Source organism: Crinia signifera, chromosome 1, assembly GCF_055691185.1.
Source record: "Crinia signifera chromosome 1, ASM5569118v1, whole genome shotgun sequence".
Taxonomy (NCBI): Eukaryota; Metazoa; Chordata; class Amphibia; order Anura; family Myobatrachidae; genus Crinia; species Crinia signifera.
Window position 1 is genome coordinate 147,220,472 of NC_139217.1, and position 26,748 is coordinate 147,247,219.

Consider the following 26,748-nt stretch of genomic DNA (forward strand, 5'->3'; position numbering starts at 1 on the left):
CACAATTCAAATTCGGCCCACCTGGCCATTTGTTCTTCTGGCGGGCCAGATGGCCAGTCCGGCCCCGGCTGGATGACTATGCAGAGTTTGTATATTCTCTCCGTACTTGCGTGGGTTTACTCCGGGAACTATCCCTAAAATGTCTGTGTGTGCGTGTACATGTTGTAAGGAATATAGATTGTAAGCTCCACTGGGGCAGGGACTGATGTGAATGTTCAACTATACTCTGTAAAGCGCTGCGGAATATGTGTGTGCTAAGAAACTGTTAATAAATAAATAATAATAAATAAATAAGCGACACAAGCGGGCAGCACAAACACTGGACTAATACGGCACACTTAATAGCACCCATGGACTGATATGGCACACTTAGTATCACCCCTGGACTGATATGGCACACTTAGCATCAACCATACAGATAGTGGTAGATGCTCAAATTAGTTCAGTAAAACTTTTCAGGTGCATGCAAGGGAGGGGTTAATACTTAGTAAGTAACAAGACATTGGTTCCCCCGGCACACTGAATAGTTTTAGCAACCAATCTTGAACACTACATGATAATAGAATTCAGAGATATTGGTTACATATACCTGCGCAGGTGTATGACATGCCCCCAAGCCGCTTCAAGGCTTCTCTGTATATTGGGGGTCCCTAGTGCTATATCTAGGTGCAGGGTGTGGCACCCCAAAAACTATCATAAGCTAGGAGGCCCAGCATCAACCCTGGACTAATACAGCACATTTGGCCGCACTCCATGAATTATACAGCAGACTTTATACACCACAGTATACTATTTCAGCGCAAAAATAGGATCAGCTCTATACACTATGACCAGGTATTATCGGCCTGGTTACAAGGAAATATACAATAGAAAGAATATAGTGGAGCGCCCAACAAGTGGGTCAAAATGCTGTAAAGATATGTACCCTACCATACATTCATATGGGGGGTGGAAAGTCCATGTCCCTTTAAATGGTCTGAATAGATGAATCCTATCTCACCTCCGTGCTCTGGGACCATGAAATGAAACGAAATTTGATCTTGTATCAGTCTCTTGGTTAACCGAAACCTCTAATATTTGGATTGTGTAATATAGAGGTCTTCTTTATAACCCTGATGGTCTTTTTCAAGAACCACCTTGAAAAAGACCATCAGGTCGAAACGCGTTGGTGAGGTGCCTTCCTGCCATTTTTTATATTGTCTCCCCAATTGTCCCTGCTTTGAACGGTGAGCTATCCCGGATTTCCATCTTTTTTCCTCCCAGGGAAGAGTAAGGGTTATAAGGAGACTTTTATATTGTACTGTGATTTTTTCTTTAACATTTGTTAAAAATAAAAAAACTTTTTACACTTATCACTGGATAAACGGATTCTTTGGAGATTAACGATACCATTATGAGAGGATTCACGCTGACTAAAAGTAAGCATACATGTAAGCATTTCTGGAGTCTGGTAGGATCGGAGGTGACTTATTAATCCGTTTAATGATGTGAATGTCCACATTGATGTGAATGTCCACTACTTTACGCATGTAAGCATACATGTGAGTGTAAATTTATATGAAGTGCACGTGGTGACCCTTAGAAGAACCATAGAAGACACCCAGGGTTATAAAGAAGACCTCTATAATCCCAGTCCCAACCCACAATCCCAATATTAGAGGTTTAGAGACTGATACAAGAACAAATTTATTTTAATTTCATGGTCCCGGAGCACGGAGGTGAGATCGGATTCATCTATTCAGACCATTTAAAGGGACATGGATTTTCCACCCCCCATATGAATGTATGGTAGGGTACATATCTTTACTGCAATTTGACCCACTTGAGGGGCGCTCCCCTATATTCTTTCTATTGTATACAGCAGACTTGGCTCACCCCAGGAATTATTTTGCAGACTTGACTAACCCCTGGACTGATACAGCACACTTAGCACCACCCCTGGACTGATACGACACACTTAGAATCACCCCTGGACCAGGGCCGTCTTTCCCATTGGGCTGAATGGGCAGTTGCTCAGGGGCCCAAGGATTGTAGGGGCCCAGCCCAATGGGGAAGACGGCACTGCCCTGGGGAATGGCGGTGGGCGGCGGGGATGCGGTCAGCGGCTGTCAGCGGGGACTCAGCGGTGGCGGTGGTGATCCAGGCAGCGGGGTGCTGGGATCTTGATGTAGGGATCCAGCCGGCGTGTGGCAGGGATCCAGGCAGCAGCTGTCAGCGGGGTCGGCAGTGATCCGGGCAGCGGGGGGCTTGATGTAGCAATCTGGGCGGCATGTGTCGGGGATCATCCGGGCAGCAGCTGTCAGCATTGTCCTTCCAGGCAGCGGCGACTCAGACCTTGATTTAGCGCTATTTGCCGCCGGGCGGGAAGCACTACTGATTTTGAAAAGTCTGGCCGAACGCTGATTGGCCGGACGCTCAGCCAATCAGTATCTGGCCAGTCATTTCAAAATCTGCAGCATTTCCCGCCCGGCAGCAAATAGCGCTACAGTACATCAAGTTCTGAGCGAGCTGCCTGGATGGACAACGCTGACAGCTGCTGCCCGGATCCCCACCACACACCGCTACATCAAGCTCCCAGCCCCCCCGCTGCCTGGATCACCGCCGCCACCGATGAGTCGCTGCTGCCTCTGACTGGACAGATGCCGCTGACAACTGCTGCCCGGATCCCCGCCACACACTGCCCAGATCGCTACTTCAAGCTACCAGCCCTCTGCTGCTGCTGCACATCGGTGGGTGGAGGGGGGTTTTGAGGAGGAGGAGGAGGAGAGGGGGGCCCTAAAAATTATTTTGCCCAGGGGCCCACTAGATTGTTAAAATGGCCCTGCCCTGGACTGATACGGCACACTTAGCATCACCCCTGGACTGATACGGCACACTTAGCATCACCCCTGGACTGATATGGCACACTTAGCATCACCCCTGGACTGATATGGCACACTTGGCAGCCCCCCATGAATTATATGGCAGATTTGGCATACCCCAGGAATTATACAGCATAGATGGTGGCACCCCTGACCTGATACAGCACACATGGTGGCACACTTGGTATTATACAGCACAGATGGCGGAACCCCTGGACTGATACAGCACACATGGGGGCACCCATGGACTGATACCGGACACATGGGGGCACCCATGGAGTTATACAGCACACAGGCATGCACCCTGGACTGATACGACACACTTAGCAGCACCCCATGAATTATACAACAGACTTGGCAGTACCCCATGAATTATATGGCAGACTTGGCAGCACCCCATGAATTATATGGCAGACTTGGCTTACCTCAGGAATTTTGCATCACACATGTGGGCACCCCTAACCTGATACAGCACACATGGAATTATACGGCACAGATGGCGGCACCCCTGGACTGGTACGGCACACATGATGGAAGACATGGAATTATACAGCAGACATGGCGACCAGGGCCGGTGCTAGGGTGTCCGGCGCCCTCCTGCAAACCATCAATTTTGCGCCCTTTCACATTGCCATTGCTACAAGCTGCAGCCCGATTGTGGGAGCGTATGCAACATTCGATCCTATGGAGGGTCTCGGGTGCATGTACATGTATGCATGTGTCCGCAAAATGTTGCAGGCACTAAAGGTGCCCATACAAGCTGCAAGAATTGCATACGTTACGAGCTAGATCGCATCGCACGACATGCATTCAATGTGTGTGCGATGCGATCCGAAAGCAGTACAAGAAGTATATGCAGCACATAATTTTTGTACTGTGCGATGCCTGCAGGAGCGCACATCGCATCGCACACTGCTATTGCAGCGTGTATGGCCACCTTTAGGCACATAACCCAGCCCATTATTTAAAAAGTGTCTAAATTAATATAAAAAAATCTACAATTATTAAAAAATTTGTTATAAACCTGTATAATAAAAGACTCACTGTTCTTTTGCTGTTTAATTCTTGTGCAGTCTTTAACTCTTATATCTGTGTAGGCAGGATGCGGAGGACGCCATTACACCCCTCTCGTGACTGAGGGGGAAAGGAGGGAAGAGAAGGAGGAAATAGAAGAGGCGGAGTGTTGAGGACTGGCAAGGGCACAGCACACTGAGAAGAGGGAAGGAAGGGCGGCGCTGCTGCCTGTTCGTCATTTGATTGACAGCTGACAGGCTCAGGGAGCAATGGGTAGGGGCAGATCCGGACATGACATGTCATCCAGGCCTTCACAGACAGTGCTACATGCCTCAGCACAAGTGTCCGTGGGAAGAGGGGGCAGGTCACAGGAGGAGGACAGTGTGTTCGCGGGGCAGGGAGCTGCTCAGCCTCTCCATACTGCCGTCCGCTGTCAGACAGGCACTACGGCGTGGAGGCTGTGTGCACTCGCAGTGCAGGGAGCAGCTCTTTATACTGCCGCCCACCCGCTGTCAGACAGGCGCTGTGGGCAGCGTGCAGGAGGCAGTGACAGTGAGGGCTGAGGCAGATTTAGCAGAGCAGGGAGAGAGACAGCGCCTTTTCAGCATGGCGCCTCCCTGCTTTGCAGGAGCTGCTGAGTGGGTAGCGCCGGCTCTGATGGCGACACTCCTTCAGTAAAAAGATAAACTTTTATTCTTTAGTAAAAAAAAAGAGCAGCACACCTGGAATTATACAGCAGAGTTAGCAACACCTCATGAATTAAACGGCACACTTGGCTCACCCCTGGATTGATACAGCACACTTAACAAATTTTAAAAAAGGGCAGCTCCCCTGGTCTAATACGGGACACATAGAGGCACACCTAGAATTATATGGCACACATGCGGTCAACCCCTGAAGTAATAAGGGACACATGCGGGCACCCCTGAAATTATATAGCACACATGTGGGTACCCCTGGACTGATACGGAACACATGTGGGCACTCCTTGGATTATATGGCACACATGCGGGCACACCTGGTCTAATACAGGACACATGCGGGCACCCCTGGAATTATATGGCACACATGCTGGCACCCCTGGACTAATATTGGACACATGCGGGCACCCTTGGAATTATACGGCACACATGCAGGCACCCCTGGACTGATACGGGACACATGCGAACACCCCTGGAATTATATGGCACACATGCGGGCACCCCTGGACTAATACGGGACGCATGCAGGCACCCATGGAATCATATGGCACATATGTGGGCGCCCCTGGAATTATACGGCACACATGTGGGCACGCCTGGACTAATACGGGACACACGTGGGCACCTCTGGAATTATACGGGACACTGGGCAGCACAGCTAGATTAATATGGGACATTAGGCATCGGGCAGCCCTGCAGTAAAACCAAAAAGCTTTTTTTTTTCAGACAGCCCCTTGCCCCCCTGCAGCCCCCATAGCGTCCACCTGTCCAAGTTACAGTAGGCAGTCTGTTATTTCCCCATTTCTTTGTGCCCACCTGCAGCTTTGTGCCCCCCCCCCCCCCCCCTGCAGCCTCCATAGCACCCCCCTCTGCAGACAGCACAGAGACATCCGTGCTGTCTGACTTTCACATACAGAATAAAGATGGTGCCGGATTCTGGGATTAATATAGAGTTCCGGGTCTCATGAGAATCCGACGCAGGCTGATGACGTTTTGTCCTGTTTTTTTTACTCGGATTTTCAGGGGGATGGACGCGATGGCCTTACAAACACCTTGGTTCGTGTAAGTTCAGGGCGGTTCAGATTAGGGATGAGCGGGTTCGGATCCTAGAGATCCGAACCCCCACGAACTTACCTTATCCGAGGACAGATCTGAGGAGTTCGCCGGGTCCCGCCATTTTCAGGAGTCCAAATCGAGGCCAAAACGTCATCATCCTGCGTCGGATTCGGATCTCTATAAAAGGTCAGGCTCCGGCGCCATTTTCATTCTGCATGTAGAAGTCAGACAGCACTGATGTTGCCGTGCTGTCTGCACAGAATATAAACCTATGGGGGACTAAAAAACACTGTGGGGGGATATACTAAGGAGGTGCAACTAATGGGGGATCAAATAGAGGCTGCATAAACTGAGTAGGCCGCTCAAGGGGGACAACTGTAAAAGTCAGGAATCTAAAGGTACATTTACTAAGGGGGAACTAATGGTGCAGGAACTTTTGTACATCTACTAAAGGGGAACTACTAAGTGGAAAACTATTCAGGTTACAGCTACTAAGGGGGCATTACTAAGGCTACTACTAAAGGGGGGCTGTTATATGGGACTACTGTGGGGGACATTTAAGGGGGGCTCTCTGAAAAAAAAAGTTTTTTGTTTTTTATTTCAATAAAAAAAGGTGTTTTTTTCCCTTAAGCTGCAAGGGGTGTTAAGTGTGCCATATCAGTCCAGCTGTGCTGCCCAGTGTCCCGTATCAGTCCAGGGGTGCCCGCATGTGTCCTGTATCAGACCAGGGGTGCTGCCCTATTTTTATGAAAAGAAAAAAAAGGTGTTTTTTTATTTATTTTTACTCCAAGGGCTGTTAAATGTGCTGTATCAGTCCAGGGGTGAGCCAAGAGTGCCGTATAATTCAAGTGGTGTTACTAAAGTCTGCCGTATTATTCCAGGTGTGCTGCTCTTTTTTTTTTTTATTAAAAGAATAAAAGTTTTTCTTTTTTTTTACTGCAGGAGTGTCGCCATGTCTGCCGTATAATTCCATGCCTGCCGCCATGTGTGCCGTATCAGTCTAGGGGTGCCGCCATCTGTGCCGTATAATTCCATGTGTGCTGTATCAGGTCAGGGGTGCCCGCATGTGTGACGCATAATTCCTGGGGTGAGCCAAATGTGTCATATAATTCATGGGTTGCTGCCAAGTCTTCTGTATAATTCATGGGGTGCTGCCAAGTGTGCTGTATTAGTCCAGGGGTGATGCTGTGTGCCATATCAGTCCAGGGGCGATGCTGTGTGCCGTATCAGTCCAGGGGTGCAATTAAGTGTTCCGTATCAGTCCAGGGGTGATGCTAAATGTGCCGTATCAGTCCAGGGGTGATGCTGTGTGCCATATCAGTCCAGGGGTGATGCTGTGTGCCGTATCAGTCAAGGGGTGCTATTAAGTGTGCCGTATCAGTCCAAGGGTGATGCTACCTGTGCCATATCAGTCCAGGGGTAATTCTAGGTGTGCAGTATCAGCCTAGAGGGGATGCTAAGTGTGTCATATCAGTCTAGTGTTTGTGCCGCACACTTGTGTGGCTTATCATAGTTATCCAGCTACCTCGGTGCAACCTTTTGCCCTAAAAACAATATTGTAAGGTTTGAGCTGTTCAGAATAGACTGGAAATGAGTGGAAATAAATGTTATTGAGGTTAATATAGCGTAGGAGCAAAAAATAAAAACCAAAATTCTGCGATTTTAGCAGTTTTTATGCTTTTTTAACAAAAAATCAGAACCCAAAACCCAAAAAATCCAAACACTTAGGAGGTGTTTTGCCAAAACCCATTAGAACCCAAAACCTCAAGGTAATCAGAACCCAAAACCCGAAAAATGGCCGATGCACATCTCTAGTTCAGATCTCTAGGATCCGAACACGCTCATCCCTAATTATTACCAACTGTTTTATTTTCAAATGTGTTCATTCATTCCTAACAGACACAGGGGGGCGATTCTCTAACACAGAAATGCGGTAAAAACCCCGTTATCTGGGGTTTTACCGCATTTCTGTATGCTCTGTCCCGCCTCCGCAGTGTCACCGACAGGGCCGTTTCTAGAGGCGAACAAGCCGTGCAGCAGCCCGGGGCGCCGCACGGCTTGTCCGCCTCTGTAAACAGCCAGGGCGCCCGGCAGCTCCCCCCGACGCACACGCTGCCGCCGCCTGCCACGCTTCCTTCCCCCTCTCTGAAAAAAAAAGTTTTTTGTTTTTTATTTTAATAAAAAAAGGTGTTTTTTTTCCCTTAAGCTGCAAGGGGTGTTAAGTGTGCCATATCAGTCCAGCTGTGCTGCCCAGTGTCCCGTATCAGTCCAGGGGTGCCCGCATGTGTCCTGTATCAGACCAGGGGTGCTGCCCTATTTTTATGAAAAGAAAAAAAAGGTGTTTTTTTATTTATTTTTACTCCAAGGGCTGTTAAATGTGCTGTATCAGTCCAGGGGTGAGCCAAGAGTGCTGTATAATTCAAGTGGTGTTACTAAAGTCTGCCGTACTATTCCAGGTGTGCTGCTCTTTTTTTTTTTTATTAAAAGAATAAAAGTTTTTCTTTTTTTTTACTGCAGGAGTGTCGCCATGTCTGCCGTATAATTCCATGCCTGCCGCCATGTGTGCCGTATCAGTCCAGGGGTGCCGCCATCTGTGCCGTATAATTCCATGTGTGCTGTATCAGGTCAGGGGTGCCCGCATGTGTGACGCATAATTCCTGGGGTGAGCCAAATGTGTCATATATTTCATGGGTTGCTGCCAAGTCTTCTGTATAATTCATGGGGTGCTGCCAAGTGTGCTGTATTAGTCCAGGGGTGATGCTGTGTGCCATATCAGTCCAGGGGCGATGCTGTGTGCCGTATCAGTCCAGGGGTGCTATTAAGTGTGCCGTATCAGTCCAGGGGTGATGCTAAATGTGCCGTATCAGTCCAGGGGTGATGCTGTGTGCCATATCAGTCCAGGGGTGATGCTGTGTGCCGTATCAGTCAAGAGGTGCTATTAAGTGTGCCGTATCAGTCCAGGGGTGATGCTACCTGTGCCATATCAGTCCAGGGGTAATTCTAGGTGTGCAGTATCAGCCTAGAGGGGATGCTAAGTGTGCCATATCAGTCTAGTGTTTGTGCCGCACACTTGTGTGGCTTATCATAGTTATCCAGCTACCTCGGTGCAACCTTTTGCCCTAAAAACAATATTGTAAGGTGTGAGCTGTTCAGAATAGACTGGAAATGAGTGGAAATAAATGTTATTGAGGTTAATATAGCGTAGGAGCAAAAAATAAAAACCAAAATTTTGCGATTTTAGCAGTTTTTATGCTTTTTTAACAAAAAATCAGAACCCAAAACCCAAAAAATCCAAACACTTAGGAGGTGTTTTGCCAAAACCCATTAGAACCCAAAACCTCAAGGTAATCAGAACCCAAAACCCGAAAAATGGCCGATGCACATCTCTAGTTCAGATCTCTAGGATCCGAACACGCTCATCCCTAATTATTACCAACTGTTAAATTTAAAATGTGTTCATTCATTCCTAACAGACACAGGGGGGCGATTCTCTAACACAGAAATGCGGTAAAAACCCCGTTATCTGGGGTTTTACCGCATTTCTGTATGCTCTGTCCCGCCTCCGCAGTGTCACCGCCAGGGCCGTTTCTAGAGGCGAACAAGCCGTGCAGCAGCCCGGGGCGCCGCACGGCTTGTCCGCCTCTGTAAACAGCCAGGGCGCCCGGCAGCTCCCCCCAACGCCGACGCACACGCTGCCGCCGCCTGCCGCGCTTCCTTCCCCCTCTCCCCGGCCGCCACAGCACAGCCCCAGGCAGATTTCCCTGGGGAGGGGAGGAGAGTGGAGCGCATCGCCCGTCTCTCCTTCCCCTCGGTCACTGGGTTGTCAGCCAATCAGAGCTCGCCTCGCGGGCTGGCAGCCAATCAGGAGCCAGCCCGCGAGGTATGAATGGCTGACGGCTCAGGTAGTGGTACACACAGTGAAAGAAGAAGAAACAGCAGCACCACCAGCGATGGCAGCGGCAGGGGACTTGAGGGTGAGTTGTGCTGCTTCTGGCACTTTGGGGGCATATGTGTGGCACTTTGGGGGCATATGTGTGGCACTGTAGGGACATATGTGTGGCACTGTAGGGGCATATATGTGGCACTGTAGGGGCATATCTGTGGCACTGTAGGGACATATCTGTGGCACTGTGGGGGCATATATGTGGCACTGTGGGGGCATATTTGGCAGTGTGTGGGGCATATATGGAACTGTAGGGGCATATGTGTGGCACTTTGAAGGCATATCTGTGGCACTGTGGGGGCATATTTTGCACTATGGGGGCATATATGTGGCAATGTTGGGGCATATTTGGCACTGTAGGGGCATATGGCAGTGGCGTGGGACTGGAGGGGGAGACCCAGGGCCAGAGACAGTGAGTTGTGCTGCTTGTGGCACTGTTGGGGCATATGTGTGGCACTGTGGGGGCAGATGTGTGGCACTGTGGGGGCATATATGTATGGCACTGTGGGGGCATATCTGGCACTGTGGGGGCATATTAGTAAACGGTATCAGTTGTACGGCAGCGGCGCGTGGGGCATAATGTGTAATAGGCATTCGTGTAGGGAGTATTGTGTAATTGCCATCACAGTGTTGGTGTAATGGGCATCACAGTGTGGGGTCTAATGGGCATTATGGTGTGCAACATAATGTGTAATTGTCATCACGTGGTGCGACATAATGTGTAATAGTCATCATGGTGTGCGGCGTAATATTTAATTGTCACCACAGTGTGCGGCGTAATGTGTAATTGGCATCACGGATAAAAAGTGTATAATGATTTAAGTAGCCTGTCATTGTTTGGCCTTGATCTGTGAGGCGTACTAGGTCACTGTGTGGGCCTTTATATTTTTATGTCACTGTGTGGCCTTCAGCCCGCCAATTTAAAAGTGGGAGGACAATGACAATTCCTGCGGTAACCAATGACTGAACATGCAGGTTGCAAAAGTGAGATGTAAGGTACTTGTTTTCCTGCTAGACCACGCCCTTATATTAAGCCACACCGCATATGTTAGAGCATATGTGGTTATTAATAATGCGATGCCCGGCGATACATGGCAGTGGATGTTACAACATCCCCCCCACAGGTGGCTTGGAAAACATAAATTGTTGGAAGATCTTAAAGACCGATTTGGCTACCCCTGCTTTAGACACACCATCAATCACACTCTTTAAAGCTTGAATCAGACCTATGGCAGGTGATGATTCCTCATTCGGGTATGGCTTCTTATTCAAGTGCAAAATCAATTTTCCGAAACTTCTTTCCAAAACCCAATTTCTCTACAATATAAAAATTTTCCATCAACCATTACCACTAAGTCTGCCTTATTACTTCCTCACTTGACTATAACCATAGAGGGCCTGATTCAGAGCAGCACAGAATCCACATGCAATGTAGATGTTCATATAGTTGAGCGCATGAATATTTTTTTTTCCTGTGGTGGCCATTGTCTGGAGTTGCACAGTCCAACTAGGGTTTAAGGCTGTACCAATTGCAAAAAGACAATCATTTATTTTGCAGACACAATGGGCCAGATGGATCAAGCTTCAAAAAGTGATAAAATGGAGAGTGAAAAACAGACAGCCAATCAGCTCCTACCTGTTATTTTTCAAACCCAGCCTGTGACACGGCAGGTAGGAGCTGATTGGCTGGCTGTTTATCACTCTCCATTTTATCACTTTTGAAGCTTGATACATCTGGCCCATCTTTGAAATGTCCAAATTCTTTAGAAATGAACAACATTTAGGGTTTAGGGCTGTTAGAGAATTACTAAATTTGTTTTTGGGCAGGGTACAAGCAGTGTCATCTTAAGAGGAGTCCAGCATATAATGCTCCTGATCTAAGTTACACCCCATCCACATTTGGGGGTGATTTACTGTATACTGGCTCGATAAGCAGCAAAAATCAATGCTTAACGAGCGCGGAAACGCCGCCCCACCTAACGCTCGTCTCAGATAAATGAAAATGTGGGTTGGACACTACTGGGCCAGTAGCCTCTTTTTGTTTTTTCACTGAGATAATATACAGTATACCAGCTTATCCCCTGCATATAGGTCATTTAATAACAAGGAAGATATATATTGCATTTAGAATAATGAATGAGGCATCTGAACAAGACATAACACATGTTTTGTATAATGTACACTAGATGTACACTAGATGGCACTCTAAGCATTATAATGTAGTGCATAGGACAGTTATTTTCTATATAAATGATAAGATTTCCCCGTTTGTACTGATATTGGTAAATTGAAAATATGCAAATGAGCTCTCAGTAAGGATGCAATGCATTTTTTGTATTCCGAAGTTGTACTTGGTTTCAGGCATCTACTGTTTCTCAGAATCAGACATTCCCCAGATTCTCTAAAGTTTAAGAAAATGACTATAGCAGCATCTTACATAAGAAAGTAAGAAATGTTTAAAAGTTAATAGTTATGTTCATTGCAAATTAGATACACTAAGATACACTAAGATACACTAAGATACACTAAGATACGCCTTCCTTAACCTTCAAAAACATTCGTAACCAGTTCCAGTTTACTAAGATGGGACTGCTAGGAATTTTGACTGTGGACCTTATTCAGGTCCGTTCGTACGGACCCCTTTGTTCGCAAGGGGTCCGAGGTTTTGTGTCTGCACATGTGCAGGGTCATGTTTGCACATTGCAGCACCCATACTTGCGAGGGCGGGGGGCGATCCATTAGCATATGGGGATGCCCAGTGTTTCATGGGTGTTCTCATGCTGATGGGCCGATGACGCAGGTGCGGGAAGCGGTGATGTCCCAGCCCACTTCCCTCAGAATGTGCACGCAGATCTAAGGTTGCGCGGAGCAACCTTAGATCTGCGTGCACATTCCACCCAATTCGACGGTTGGAGACCATCGAATGATGTGGGTGTTCCCCTGCAGGCTGTGAATGGATGTTTATGTAAAACATCCATTCTCATGCCGTGCGAACATACACGCAATGCAATTGGTGGGCCGGCGTACCACCATTCATAAGGCGGGGATCTGGTTGACTTGCAAGGATGCAATTCAATTCCGAGAGAAGCAACCAGAATAACCCCCTGTATATCTCCCACAGTCCTGGTTTTGGGGGGGATGGTCCCTGGCAGTGTCCCGCAGTAGGAGGGGGAGCTGGGAGTACCCCCTGCCCAGCGCTGCAGAGCGGGTAATAGACGCTGTGCGTACTGAATCTATTCAGAGAGACAGAGGGGATGGAGGCATGGTGTGCAGCTTACACAGTACGGTGCCCCATGAAGCCACACCCCCAATGGCATAGGCCACACCCCTTTTCCAGAAAGTGAAAATGTTGAAAGGTATGCTATATGTTTTATGTATAATTAGATATAAGACAGAACAGTACACACCTCGTTACATCTTGTTCAGTGCTGCATGCAATGAGGTTGCATCTCCCGGGAAATTGTTGAACCTATATTACTCTAGCATTGATTTGACAGCTACTCATACTGGTTTTATAGATGGACAAAGCGGCATAATGAAAATGTCAAAGTATATATTGATTGATTCTAGGCGTCACTATACACTTACAGCCTGCTCATGCTGTGATAGTATATTTTGCACACAGTCTCGAAGGGCCTAATTTAGAGCTGAAACCAAAAAGCACAAATGCAGCATCAGGAGCAATTGGGCCGTATGAAGAAACACAGCAGCATAGCCTCATTAATATGGCTGCCTTATCTTATGAACACCTAATTATTTTTAAAGTTGGCTCCCATAAGAAAAACACATGAAGTTATTGGCTAGTGGGGGTTATTCTAGTTCACTCTTTCTGACAAATTCCTTCTTAGATGGACAAAACCATATGCACTGCAGGGGGGGGGGGGGGCAGATGTAAAATGTGCAGAGAGAATTTGATTTGGGTTAGTAATTTTGTTTCTGTGCAGGGTAAATACTGGCTGCTTTATTTTTACGCTGCAATATAGATCTCACTTTGAAGTAAAACCCCACCCAAATCTAATTCTCTCTGCACATGTCACATCTGCTCCACCTGCAGTGCACATGGTTTTGTCCATCTAAGAAGGATTTTGTCAGAAAGAGTGAACTAGTATAACCCCCAGTGTCTGCTGTCAGTGCAGGTGGTACTAAACTCTTATGATTCAATCCAATAATTGGGCCTGTGTTTATATAACTACTGTATACTGTATACATACTTTCTGGACAATATGACAAATCCCAGCAGTTTTGGCATTATTGATAGCAATAAATATATGGGTTGGTTAGGATGAATATATTATATATTCCCATTTTACCATACTGTCAGCTTGTGGCACCGTGGGACACCGCCCTCAGTTGGTGGATTCATATTCTACCACCATATTCTCTCCTGAGATCCAAAGCGACCTGCCACCTGGGAAAAGGCCCCACAAATCAAGCCTCCGAAAATTCCATTCCCAGTGGAGCAATGCATGTGAGGTGCGCCATGACATCGGAGGGAAACATACTGGTGACTATGGGAGGAGATGTGGGGGCTGGGGATGGTCGCACCCACGTGAGCTCCGTCCGTCCTAGGTAGGGGCTCCCATCCTCGGCCCCGGAGATGAGTGCGTGGCGTGGGGAGGACGTAGGACGGAGGAAGGAGGGGGACAGATTGCCGTGCGCTGAGGATTTCCCCGCATGCCGGGGATGAGGAGAACAGCGGACCGGCTGTGGGACCTTCTGTGCGGCAGCTGAATGACACGACGGAGCTCCCTCACGGTGGCGCAGGCATCAGCTGCTCATATCGGAGCAGCCCTGCAGACACAGGACCTGCCTGCTCGCCGGCTGGGGAGGCGCTGAGGAGGGGAAGAATGCGGCGCTCGCTGGAGGAGAGGCTGCCAGAGAGGCCGGGCCGCACTGCAACCACGAAGAGGACGCAGTGACACCCAGCCAGTGGAAGCCAACACTGCAGCCTCTAGCATCACCATCGGCCTGGGGGGACCACTGGAGGAGGAAGATCATCTCCAGCTCCCCCTCTACATGGATGGGAGTGTCCTGGAGGGCCCGGTGCAGGTCAGGACGGTGAGGAGGACCCCGAGTACTCTCTTCCCTGCAGGCCCACCCCTGGCCCGCTGCCTCACCTAGGTGGGCCCCTGCCCTGGTTGTCTCACCAGCAGTAGCCACCCTTCCCTGCAGGCTTAGCCTTGGCTCCCTGTCCCACTCTCTGGCCTACTGCAGGCCCAGCCTTGGCCCCCCATGTCGCACACTCTGGCCTACTGCTCAGCCGCGGCCCCCAACAAAGGCCCCCGGACTCATTGGAAATGATCAGGCCCCAGCCGCTGACCCCCATCACCAGCAGATTCGGGAGCCCAACTCCAGCCACAGGCCTCACTGTCTCTCCCCAGGCCTCAATGACTCTCCCCCCTCCCCCATCACCACCACCACTGCAAATGGCGCCGCAAATGGCTGCCTAGGATCTGTGCACTCAACCATATATAACCTTGTGTCCCCTGTGTAAAACTTTACTGTCTAAGCTATCTCTGCTATAACTGCAATGTCTTTGCTCATACTGTTACCTACCTGGCTGCTGCAACGACCAGTGGCGCCGCTGATGGCTGCCTAGGCGCTTTGCAGCTTGGCGGGTATTTGTTCCCTATGTGATAACTGTACTGTCCATGCTCATACTGTTACCTACCTGGCTGCTGCAACGACCAGCAGGGCCGCTGATGGCTGCCTAGGCACTGTGCAGCTCGGCGGGTATATGTTCCCTGTGTGATATTGTACTGTCCCTGCTTATATTGTTACCTACCGGCTGCTGCAACGACCAGTGGCGCCGCTGATGGCTGCCTAGGCGCTGTGCAGCTCGGCGGGCATATGTTCCCTGTGTGATATTGTACTGTCCCTGCTTATATTGTTACCTACCGGCTGCTGCAACGACCAGTGGCGCCGCTGATGGCTGCCTAGGCGCTGTGCAGCTCGGCGGGCATGTGTTTCCCGCATATAATGTCTCAATTTAATGTATGTAATGTGTCCCTCCCCCCTCCCTGGTTGATGCTGCACTGTAAAATCCACAAAAACCTTGTAGGTGCCCATACACGTTACAATTATTGTATACCATATTGTATACAATATCGCATCTCATAGCATATCGGTTTTGCGATGAGATCAGATGAGATGAGATCTAGTACAAAAAGTATGAACCTGACTTGCTTCTAACACATATATATCAGCTTTTGTTCACCACTCATCTATATCTCCAATTTTGTGCCTTTTTCATTGATCAATAATGTGGTCCCAAGCATCTGTATATTCTGTACTGTATTGGATTTACTCCCCAGTATTCTCACAAATCAGAATATATACTTAGCGGGTTTGATTGAGAAGACAAATAGACAGGCGCAAGATATATCTTATACTGCATTCACATCAGCCTTTTTTCTCAGGTTGGCAATGGAAACAAACCGGGTGTAGTGCTGGTCTGAATGGGTCCCAGGCCAAAATCCCAGGAGCCATGCCCGGCATTTCAACCCTGGTAGCATCCTCATCCACCCCTCATCAATGTGCCATCGCTCTTCCCTACCCTGCAGACTGCCTATGCCGGGTCACTCCTGGAATGGACCCATGTCCTAATTCGGGGTGCGGCTCTGGCATTTGCGGTATGAAAGGGGTATTATAGTAATGCTCTTTTGACATCACTTTTGTGCAGCTTTCTTTGGACCTCTACCAAACTTATAAAGTATGCCAACTAGAGGTAGATTTTAATTCCTACAAAAACAAGATCAAAATGAATTGACTAAGAAAAGTTCACCAGCACTGAGCACAGCACAATTCTGTCAAATATTTTTGTAATGCCTGGTAATTCCTAGTTTAAATATCTTGTCAGGCACCGCAGTGGCCGCCGGGCATTGTGCTGTGTTTTGTACTCACCGAGACAGGCGCTGACATCACTGCTCCCTCGCCGGCTCCCTCAGGGTCTCCCCACTGCTGCCTTTGAGGCTCAATGTGGCGGCTGTTCCTCCGGGGTCCGGAGATTCCCATGGCTGGCTCCTGGGATGGGCGCCGCCATCTTGCAGGAGGCACTTGCTGCTGGTGGCAGTGTCAATTATATCCTCTGTTAGAGGCTGGGCCAATCATGATGTTCTCTGGGGGAATAAAGGGCAGTTATGCCTGTTGCTCAGGGCTGATGCTTCTCCTGACCTCTGATCAGCGTTCAGCTCCCTGCTTGCTGTGTACCTGGCCTCTAGGTTCTGCGTGCTAGCAGAGCCAAGTATTGGTGCTACCTGTTACCTGCCGAGTGTGCAATCCTGAGTTTTGTTACATCCTCCATACCCGTTACCTGCCAAGTGTGCAATCCTGAGTTCTGTTATCTCCTTTGTTACCCGTTATCTGCCGAGTGGGCTAACCTGAGTTCCGTTACCTGCTCTGTTGCCCATTACCCGCCAAGCAGGCTATCCTGAGTTATGTTATCTACCGGTCCTTCCAGCCTCTAACTATTGTTCCAGATCTCCAGGGAGGCTTCCTTCAGAGTACCACGAACTGCTGGGTGGTCACAGCAGAGTCCAAATTCCCTTGCAGGAATCCCTGCTGAAAACCGCCACCCAGTTAGACTCCGCGCCTCTGGCTGGGAGATCAGTCAAACTCCCATTGGGATTTCACATGCAAAGACAGTACATTAGACCGGCGATACTCTCACCACCAAGTCCGTCCATATCAGAGCAGCCACCTACAGTGGATCCACAACAACCTAGTGTGACATATCTCCTATATTTAACCCTTTGAATGCCAACAATGCTGTGGGAGATGTGCATAATATCTGCTAAAACTGCCAGCGCTGCTCACAGCAAAGCTTTTTTTGGGTGCAATAGTTAACTAAACTTCAATTAATTGACTTCAGATCATTGACTTCAATAACCAAATGATTCATATTCCGTGACTACAGCCCTGCCATATTTAGCGAATATTTTGCACATCTCTCACAGCAACGTTGGCACTCAAATAGTTAAATATACAAATAAATCAGTTAAATTAATATCTTAATGCTATTGGGTATCCTTATCAAGTAATTCCCAATAAATGTCTGATTCACAAGTCAGAAGTACAGGTAACATACTCACTTGAAAAATATGGAATGTCAAAATAGGAAAAATGAATCAGCTCTACAGTGAGTCGTATATACTGCACTTAATATAATCACTGTGTGCTGTTGCCAATATAGTACTGTTGCCCAACTAGCATATAAAATAGCTGTACTGCATTTATTTACAGGTAACAGAGCTAAGAGTCTGCAGTCTTATATGGAACTCCATGTGTCTATACAAAACCACAAGCAGTAAAGAAACATTTTCATTACAGCATCTATTTTATGGGCTTGTTAGTTTATAAATGAGAGCATTTCAAAGCCCTAACTAGACATGTAGGTGCCCTGGACCAGAAAAGCTTCAGCGTATCTCAATCGCCCATATCTCCTTACATAGTATAAAAGAGAGTTCCCAGAGTGCATCTGTCTGTCGGAACACACTATTCTCGAAAAACGCAGGATTCATTTGTGTAGTTTTCACTAATGTGTAGTGCAGTCCTCGAGGAAGAAAAAGAAAAAAGGCGTAGTGTTAACAATTAAAAATAAAAAAAAATTATCAATTGGGTATTACATTAATATAAATAAATTACTGTATATTAATAAGCATTAACTCATTTAAAATGTGTAATGATGCATAAAAAACAATAATAACATATAAAATTCAATCGGTTGATAAACCTCTAATAAGTTGTGGAGTAATGGAGGGCAGTGGATAAGATAGAGTGTATACTTAAATGCAGTCCTGCTTGTTCCTATGATGCTCCCTTGATGTTTAATGATCCCAAAATGGTAGGTTCAAAATTGAAGTCAACTGGAATAGGCTCTCCTCAAGGATAGGTCCCAAAAATAAGCAAGTGGTGGTATCCCAATATATCTGTGTTTTCCCTATGTAACCAAGGGAAATATGATTCAGGCCTGTTCACTAGGCTGTGCATGTGCGCAACTTAGCAAACAGGTTAATGCCACCCGACCAACCCCCCCCCCCCCCGGCGGGGTCTTAATGAACAGATATCATTCAACATGTTTCTATAATCCTACTAGCATTGAGACTGTTTCCTGCTTTGATATTCCTGGATGCTGCTATATATGTGTTTTGATATTTGAATAATTTTTGGTCAATTTTCTATTATACGAAGAGTATTTTACTTATTCATTTGAACTAAAATGTCTATAGTGTCTTCTTCAATTTTTTTTGTCTTTTGGAATTAATTCATCTCAGATTAATTTTTTTCAGATTTTTGCTTAAATAATCAATTACATTTTTTACACTGGTCCAAAATATGGTCAAACTTTGTACGAGTTCAAAAGAGCATTTTGTAAGGGCTGTTTGCCAGTCTGTTTTCAATTTTCTTGTGGCAAGCTGACATGCAGGATATACCTTTGGCCTAAATCCACATACGAGTTATTTTGTGTTATAAATAATTCTCAAAGATATTAAGTTCCCACCATATCTATGGTCTTTTGTAAGAGTTTTTCTTTCAGATTGATAATATTGTTATGTCAACCTTCTGAGTTGATAGATTCATTTATGATGCTGCCTGAGAAATTGGACGCTGAACTCTGTCCACTTAGAGCATCTATTATTCTATTAATCTGCCAAGCTGAATAGGTCATATCGACATAGAAAAAGTCCTATTAACTGTGACATTAAGTTTAAAAATAACATTTGAAAAGAAGCTTAGTCTCTGAAGTAGCTTAGTTTTCATGATTAATTCAGACACTTTTGGAGCTGATATTGTGAAACAACTTATTGGAACTAATGCTACATTTAGATAATATTACATGCAAAAAGCATACGTTTCCCTCTCCTGAGCATAACCAGCCCCGGGCTCCAAGAACCCGTCCTGGTTTTAGAATTTCAGGGGACAAAAAACATAGAGGATAAGCAGGATTTCGAAAACCAGCACCAGGCTCAAGGGCCGGTCCTGATTCACAGAATATGGGTAACAAAATTAATAGGGGTCCCCCTTATTTTGGCAACCAGCACTTGGCTCAAACAGCCAGCCAGCAGGGTAATGCCACAACTTTTTACACAAGTTCCCCCTGTCAAAGCATTGAACCCTGTGGCTGGTCAGCCCAGGCAAAGACCCTGAAGGAGTGGGCACACCCCCCCCCCCCCCCAATAAAGGGGTCCCCCCTCCCGAATTTCCCCTGCCCAGGCTGAAGCCCATGGCTGTCCACAGCTGTCCACTGCATGGGTTCAATTCCCACCATTGCCCTAACTGTGTGGAGTTTGTATATTCTCCCTGTGCTTGTGTGGGTTTACTCTAGGTATATTGGTAGGTTAATTGGCTTCCAATAAATAAAATTAACCCTAGAATGTGTGTGTGTGCATGTACATGTGGTAGGGAATATAGATTGTAAACTCCACTGGGTCAAGGACTGATGCAAATGCTCGTATGTTTTCTGTAAAGCACTACAGAATATGTGTGCGCTATATAGGAAACTATTAATAAATGAATAAATTAGGGATCATGCTTAATCTCCAATAAGTGACTGCTTGTTGGGGAATCCATTAGCTGCTGTCATTTACTGCAGCTAATTGGATATTCCCCTTAATGGACATTACTTAATACGTACAAAATCTAGTAGTATTGAGATATTCCTCATTTACCTGGATTTGTTATAAATGTAGTCATAACATACAGTATATACACTAAGCATTACCATTTACTAATTATCTGTACATTAAATGATATACTGTACATAATCCATTTTACAGACTTATAAATCAGTTATTCAAATCAGCACTTGATTATTATACAGTCAATTGAGCAATATATTTCAATTTGTCCTGTAACTGAGGGCCTTATTCAGATCTGAGCTCAGTACAAATTTGTTCTCAAAATGGGCAAAACCATGTGCACTGCAGGTGGGGCAGATGTAACATGTGCAGATAGAGTTAAATTTGGGTGGGGTGTGTTGAAACTGATATCTAAATTGCAGGGTAAAACTAATGCAGCCATTATTTACCCTGCACAGAAACAAAATAACTCACACAAATCTAACTCTCTCTATACATGCTACATCTGCCCCACCTGCAGTGCACATGGTTTTTCCCATTTTCCGAACAAATTTGTACTGAGCTCAGATCTGAATAAGGCCCTCAGTGATATTGTTTAATAACATTAATTATTATTATTATTATTATTATTATTATTATTATTTAGTTCAGTTTTTTCTTTACTTTATAGGCAATTATTTAGGGGTAATGTCAGCTGCTATAAATGTTATTTGTATACAAAAAAAGAAATATATTTGATTATTTCATTTGGATAGTTAGTGCCCTAAAGAAATTATTTATTCATTCATTCATTATATTCATTCCTTATATTAATGCATTAATTAATTAATTTGTTCATTCATTCATTCATTTTGGATTGCTACCATTCCAGTCCAGTATGTTATAATCTTTATATCATGCATGTTGCAAATAGCAAACATTCAAACATGTACAATATTAGGAACACTATTAGTTATTTTTATTTCATCTTTAATACTGCCCAATTTAGCATAAGATAAATTATACCGCTTTCAGACAGCGGCTGCTGAATAACCCGGCAATTAGCGGCAATTAAGCGGCTTTTGAAATGACGGGTTTTTTGGCCATCGCTATCCGACCCTTCTTCACACAGGAGAGCAAATCTCTGGGTCTGAAATTTAGACCCGGAGATTTCCTCTATTACACAGGGTTTTCCCCTGTGTGAAAGGGTCGATCCAAATCTTAAACTTAAGATTACTGACCCTAGTCTTTTGCAGGGTCGGAGAACCGGAGTTTAATATCTATGTCGACCCTTTCACACAGAAAAAGGACCCCCTGTGTATTTAATGAAATTCCCGGGTGGAACTGCTTCACCTGGGAATTTCATTTTCTGTGTGAAAGGGGTATAATATTGGTTATAGAAAAGCATAATCCAAGTGATCATGGAATAGATCGGTATTTTCCACAGTATTTCATAGTATGCACTGTATTACAGTGACGTCACATGTCTGATAACTGCATACCTCCCAACTTTGACTGCACGGAAGGAGGTATCCCTGCACATGCCCGAATTTTGGGTGCATAGCCTAGCAACCAGGGGTGTGGCCTATGACAGAGGCCACTCCCCGTTTTTCGCTGTTGTGGAGTCATGGCCAGGGTTTTGAGAGCTGCTGGCCATGCCCCCAGCCCCTTTGTTGACCAAAATAGGTGAGAAGAGCAGCGGGTAGCAGGGTGGACTCCCAACTGCCCCCTCACTGCAGGACACTGCTGGCCCCAGATGGGACATGTGACTGTCCCAAAAAAAGGGACGGTCCCATGAAAATCAGCACATTTGGGAGGTATGGTGTCTGTGCATGGGAGGAAATCGCAAGCACTTTTGTAGGGAGAATAACTCCCTACAAATAACTGTGAAGTATTATGCAATGTAGGGATGCCTCTGTAAATGTTTACCCATTTTCTCATTTAAATAACCCAGTTTTGTAAAATTAAATCATGTTTTCGATTTTCAATGTAATAGCGTGCATGCTTTTGCTTCTTAGCAATGAACATAGTCTATCATCCCAAGGCTGTGCCATGTGTTTTCCTAACCACAGCCAAGGGCACTTGTGCAATATTATGTGCACAACGTCACAGAAGAGTATTTATGTTCCGGTTTCCTATTTTTGCTGTGAGGTATACCACTTTTTCATGTAATTATAATGATAAGAGATGTAGGTGTGTATTGTAAAGCAACTGTCTTTGGTTATCAGAGACAAGACCAATTATATGTCAGCATTTTAGTTAGAAGAATATATTGGAGGATTTATCAGTATACAGTATTTGGAGCTTCAGGCCAGACCAAAAGCCTTGGGAGTTCCAAGTAATGGTTCGTATTTAATGAGGTACAGATTGTACATAAATCAGAGAACAAAAGAAAAGCAGGAAGTCTGCCAAAAGGCATATTCCTCAAATAAATAACAGCTAGTATAACAATATAAATGGTGACTCACTAAAAGTAATAATTAAGACAACAAAATACTAGTAATTTTTTCAGGATCTCAAGGTGATGATTGCTCACAGGTGTGAGGGTCTGATAAGGCTATATGCAGGTTAGTATTATAAGAAAATTATCTGGTGAAACTCTAATATAGGCCCTTATCCTAGTTGAATTGGACGGATGTGTATTTTGGACAGGAACCGAGTGTTCTTAGCCCCGCCTATCGTAGGGATCGCTCACACCGTCCGAATGCGGTAAAACGCCAACCGAACGGACTGTGAGTGGATGTTTCATGTGAACACCTCGTCCATCTGTGGGAACCTCTCCCATTCTCAGATGGTCGCTGACCATCGAATGATCAGACAGCACCAAGTTCTCCACACCACTCGGACATTTCTCTGTATGAAAGCAGGGATAAGGGCGGGCAGCAGACATCCGACTATGTCAGCTGTCCGCCCCCCACACATGCATCACGGCTGCATTACCATATGTACATCCAGCGTTTTCATGGGAACGCCCATGAAACGCGGGGCGTACGAATATGGTAATGAGCTCACACAGCCCTTCACGCCCCCTCCACCCCCTGCTCGGATGGTTCCGTATGATCATTTTCTGCACGCAACTCACACCGTGTTTGTACGTGTGAGGCGTTCGCACATGCGCAGATGTTGGAAGGTCACCTACTCTTTTGTGGTAATAATTGGTATTCTGGGTGTTCCAGAAGAGTGGATAAGTACAGTATATAGGGCTTACAGTATGTCAGGCTTGATCCCAAAGCACATTTTTTCACGAATGGACAAAACCATGTTGCACTGCAAATGGGGCAAATGTAACCTGTGCAGAGAGAGTTATGGGACTTACAGACAGAGATGCACTAAGCTTCAAAAGTGATAAAATGGAGAGTTAGAAACAACTCCTACTTGACATTTTTCAAACACAGTCTGTGAACTGGAAGTTAGGAGCTGATTGGCTAGCTGTTTATCACTCTCTCCATTTTATCACTTTTGAAGCTTAGTGCATCTGGCCCATAGTGATTTAGGGGCATTTTCTTAGCAATCTCACTAAATCACTTAGAACATGTCCCTACATCCCTCGGGTGTAAGGGCCATAGGGATAGCGATGTGCGGCCCTGCATGTCTCTATCACCTGACAATTAATATCCAGCATGCTGGATATAGTCGGTCAGGACTAGTGATTCCACCAGAGATCATTCAGCACACATCGCTGCCTACTGAGCAATCTTGCTGAGCGTTCTGGACGATCTAGCATAGCTCGGAACACCTAGCACATCCTTATGTGTGTAGGCCCATTTAGATTTGGGTGAGTTATGCTTTATTTTTGCAATGCAATTTAGATTTCAGTTTGAACACACCCCACACAAATTTGACTCTCTCTGCACTTTACATCCGCCCCACATGCAGTGCAGCATGGGTCTGTCCATTTGCTAAAGAAAAAGTGATTTGCGATCAAGGTGAATTAGGCCCATAGTTCAGCATTTATGGCATTAAATGGTTCTCCATCTCCTTCTGATTTTGTTTCCAAAGCAAGTTGTTCCCATGGCCCAGACTGAAAATGCATTAAAGCTGGGTACACATTAGACGACACTGCAAACAATATGAAGTTGTTCATTAACAATATAGTATGTACAACCTAGGCGATATACAATTTTTTTTTATTTTGACCGGTCATTATCATGCATATAGTTTATTATATTGTGTAATGTGTATGTCGCTTTAGGTAACTAAAGTGACATACACTAGGTGGCCCACGCCAAAATTTGGCATCTTTCAAATGGTACCTCATTTATGGATCTTGGTGCAGTATGAAGGGAGAAATAAGTGAGCGGGCTCTGTTTTAGGTGTGAGGTGGGGGGACAGAGACTGCACAGTGGTCTGGTAGCAGCAATAGTGGTAATGTAGCAGCACTGCTAGTATTATTAGCGCAAGGAATCCCCTATGTTTTTCATACACTGATCGGATGAAGGCCCTGATTCTGGTTCACTCGCAAAAGCAAATTCTCTCTGTAATAGACAAAACCATGTGCACTGTAGGTGATGCAGATGTAACATGTGCAGAGAGAGTTAGATTTTGGGTTTGTACTTCAAACTGATATCTATAATGCTGTGTAAAAATAATAATAAGTCAACCATATCTAGACAAAATTAGGGCAATAGAAAAGCAACAAAGTTCAGCAGGGATAAACCTAACCAAACTAGCAGCAGAGCATAAATACAAATATTTGAAAATGGTTGACATGCCAACCTTCCCCTGTAATGCCAGCCATTGTTTAAACTAGCCACCAGTTTCTTCAATCCTAGAAGATACTAGAAATATCATTCATCGTTTATATCGTTGAAAATAATCGCTCAGTGTGTATGTGTCACCCTCTCCAAACCGGTAAGTATTCAGGTTTTCTTTCTTTCAGATATCCACACAGGATTTGTTCTTTGTAAGCTTTATTTAACCAGAATATAACAGTTGAATAACAATAAATTTAGGCATAACAATGATACTCCATGAACAATAGTATCTCTACATCAAATGTGCACACAAAGACTAATATAATTTTATTATACTGGAACGTGATCTGCTTCTCCAAGCCTCCGCTGTCTCCCAGCCGATCAGGATTCACCAGCTCTTAACCTAACCTCAGTTGTTTACAAACAAACCGAACAATACATTTGCTTAACTAAATGTTATAAATAAGTGATAGGCCTTTCACTACTGTTACTTGAAACTGCTACAATATTATTGCGCAATAATGTATATAAATTCTTACTAATAACTAAACTCTATGTCTAATCCTATTACAGATTCCTTCTATAATCTACACATGTACTGTAACTACAGAACTTGGCATAGTAAGTATACACAATGTAACCACAGAGTCTATCACGATATACCTTTCAGTCCCGCTGGTTAATGTAACTCTGCTTAGAGTTAGTGGCTCTCTGTCCCTGAATATATAATCCTTTCTAGCAGTCACTGATATAGTAATTCCCAGCTAAGTTCAATGTTCTCCAGATCCATTTCCTTGGCTACACAGAATACTGCTAACTCTTCACTGCCTGACACTGTAGATGGCAATGTATCTGACTCTGTTTTTCTTCCTACACTTTGGGCCAATGACTCTGTAGCGAAGGATAGATTGCTATAGGCTTCCCCTGGCTCTGAGCCGGGTTTAACCCTCTTCTCCTTCTTCACTGAGCCACTAGTGAGGCTCCTGCTTGGTGTATTTATATATCTAGCAGCTCCTTGGATTTGGTACTGACACTTTGTGGGCCTCCCCTGACATTTCCCATCGGGTTTAGCCCTATGCCTCTGACTGGATTTTCTGCCTTTCCAAAGCTATGACAGCGTTTACACTGCAACTTGTATGATACCTCCCCTAAGGCCTCCCCTGACCCGATTGGTCGGGTTTCGCCCTTCCCCTAGCGCAGTCACTCTGAGTGCCAGGGATATTGGGGAACGATATCAGGAAACACTGACTGTCCGGGCGGGATTTACACTCACCACACCCCGGGGCGTTTCATATGTCAGCGATGCTGCCGGATCCGGCCTCCACCATGACGCAGTGCTTATGTCTCTTTCAGGTCTCTCATCTTCCTCCACACCCGAGGAAGCCACCGGACTCTTTGCTGCTGCAGCTCTAACAGATGACTCCGCAAACGTCGGTGTCTCTGCTCCGTCACTTGCACCAGGACTTTTGGGTAAGTACGGCACCCTGTACTTTAGCTGTCACTCCGTCTGTCTAATGCGCAGCTCTGCTCTGTAACACTGCTCCAAACGAACTGCCCACAGCCGTTAACGGCCAGCTCTCATAACTCCTTGCCCCTGTGCCAAACTGCCGTTCAGCCCTTGCATCATGCTCAAATCAACTTTATTAGCTCTGCGCCGTGATGAACACTCCACTGAATTGTTATGTAGCTAGGAGCAGTACCAATTTGCTTATTGTTCTCCAGTCTAGACACAGTACCTTATAACCAGTGCATAAATTCCATTTCCCTTAAATGTCTCTTATTTCTAATAACATCACTATGGCTTTCTAATAACATAACTGTGACTATAGCAGGATGTCACATTCTACCCCTCTAATTAATTGCATGTCCTCATGCATCTTAAACCATCCCTGGATTACAGTAGTAATAAACATCACAAATTAA

The 26,748-nt window shown here is 45.7% G+C and overlaps 1 protein-coding gene across 1 annotated transcript in view; it reads left to right on the plus strand.

Moving 5' to 3' along the window:
* Positions 1-26,748, plus strand: part of LOC146059475 (uncharacterized) — a 105,292-nt gene that overhangs the window by 1,851 nt on the left and 76,693 nt on the right. The window contains exons 2-3 of the mRNA XM_083171729.1: positions 25,399-25,446; positions 26,179-26,295. Of these exons, the coding sequence (XP_083027855.1) occupies positions 25,419-25,446; positions 26,179-26,295 (145 nt within the window). The 5' untranslated portion in view covers positions 25,399-25,418. The remainder of the gene's footprint in view (positions 1-25,398; positions 25,447-26,178; positions 26,296-26,748) is intronic.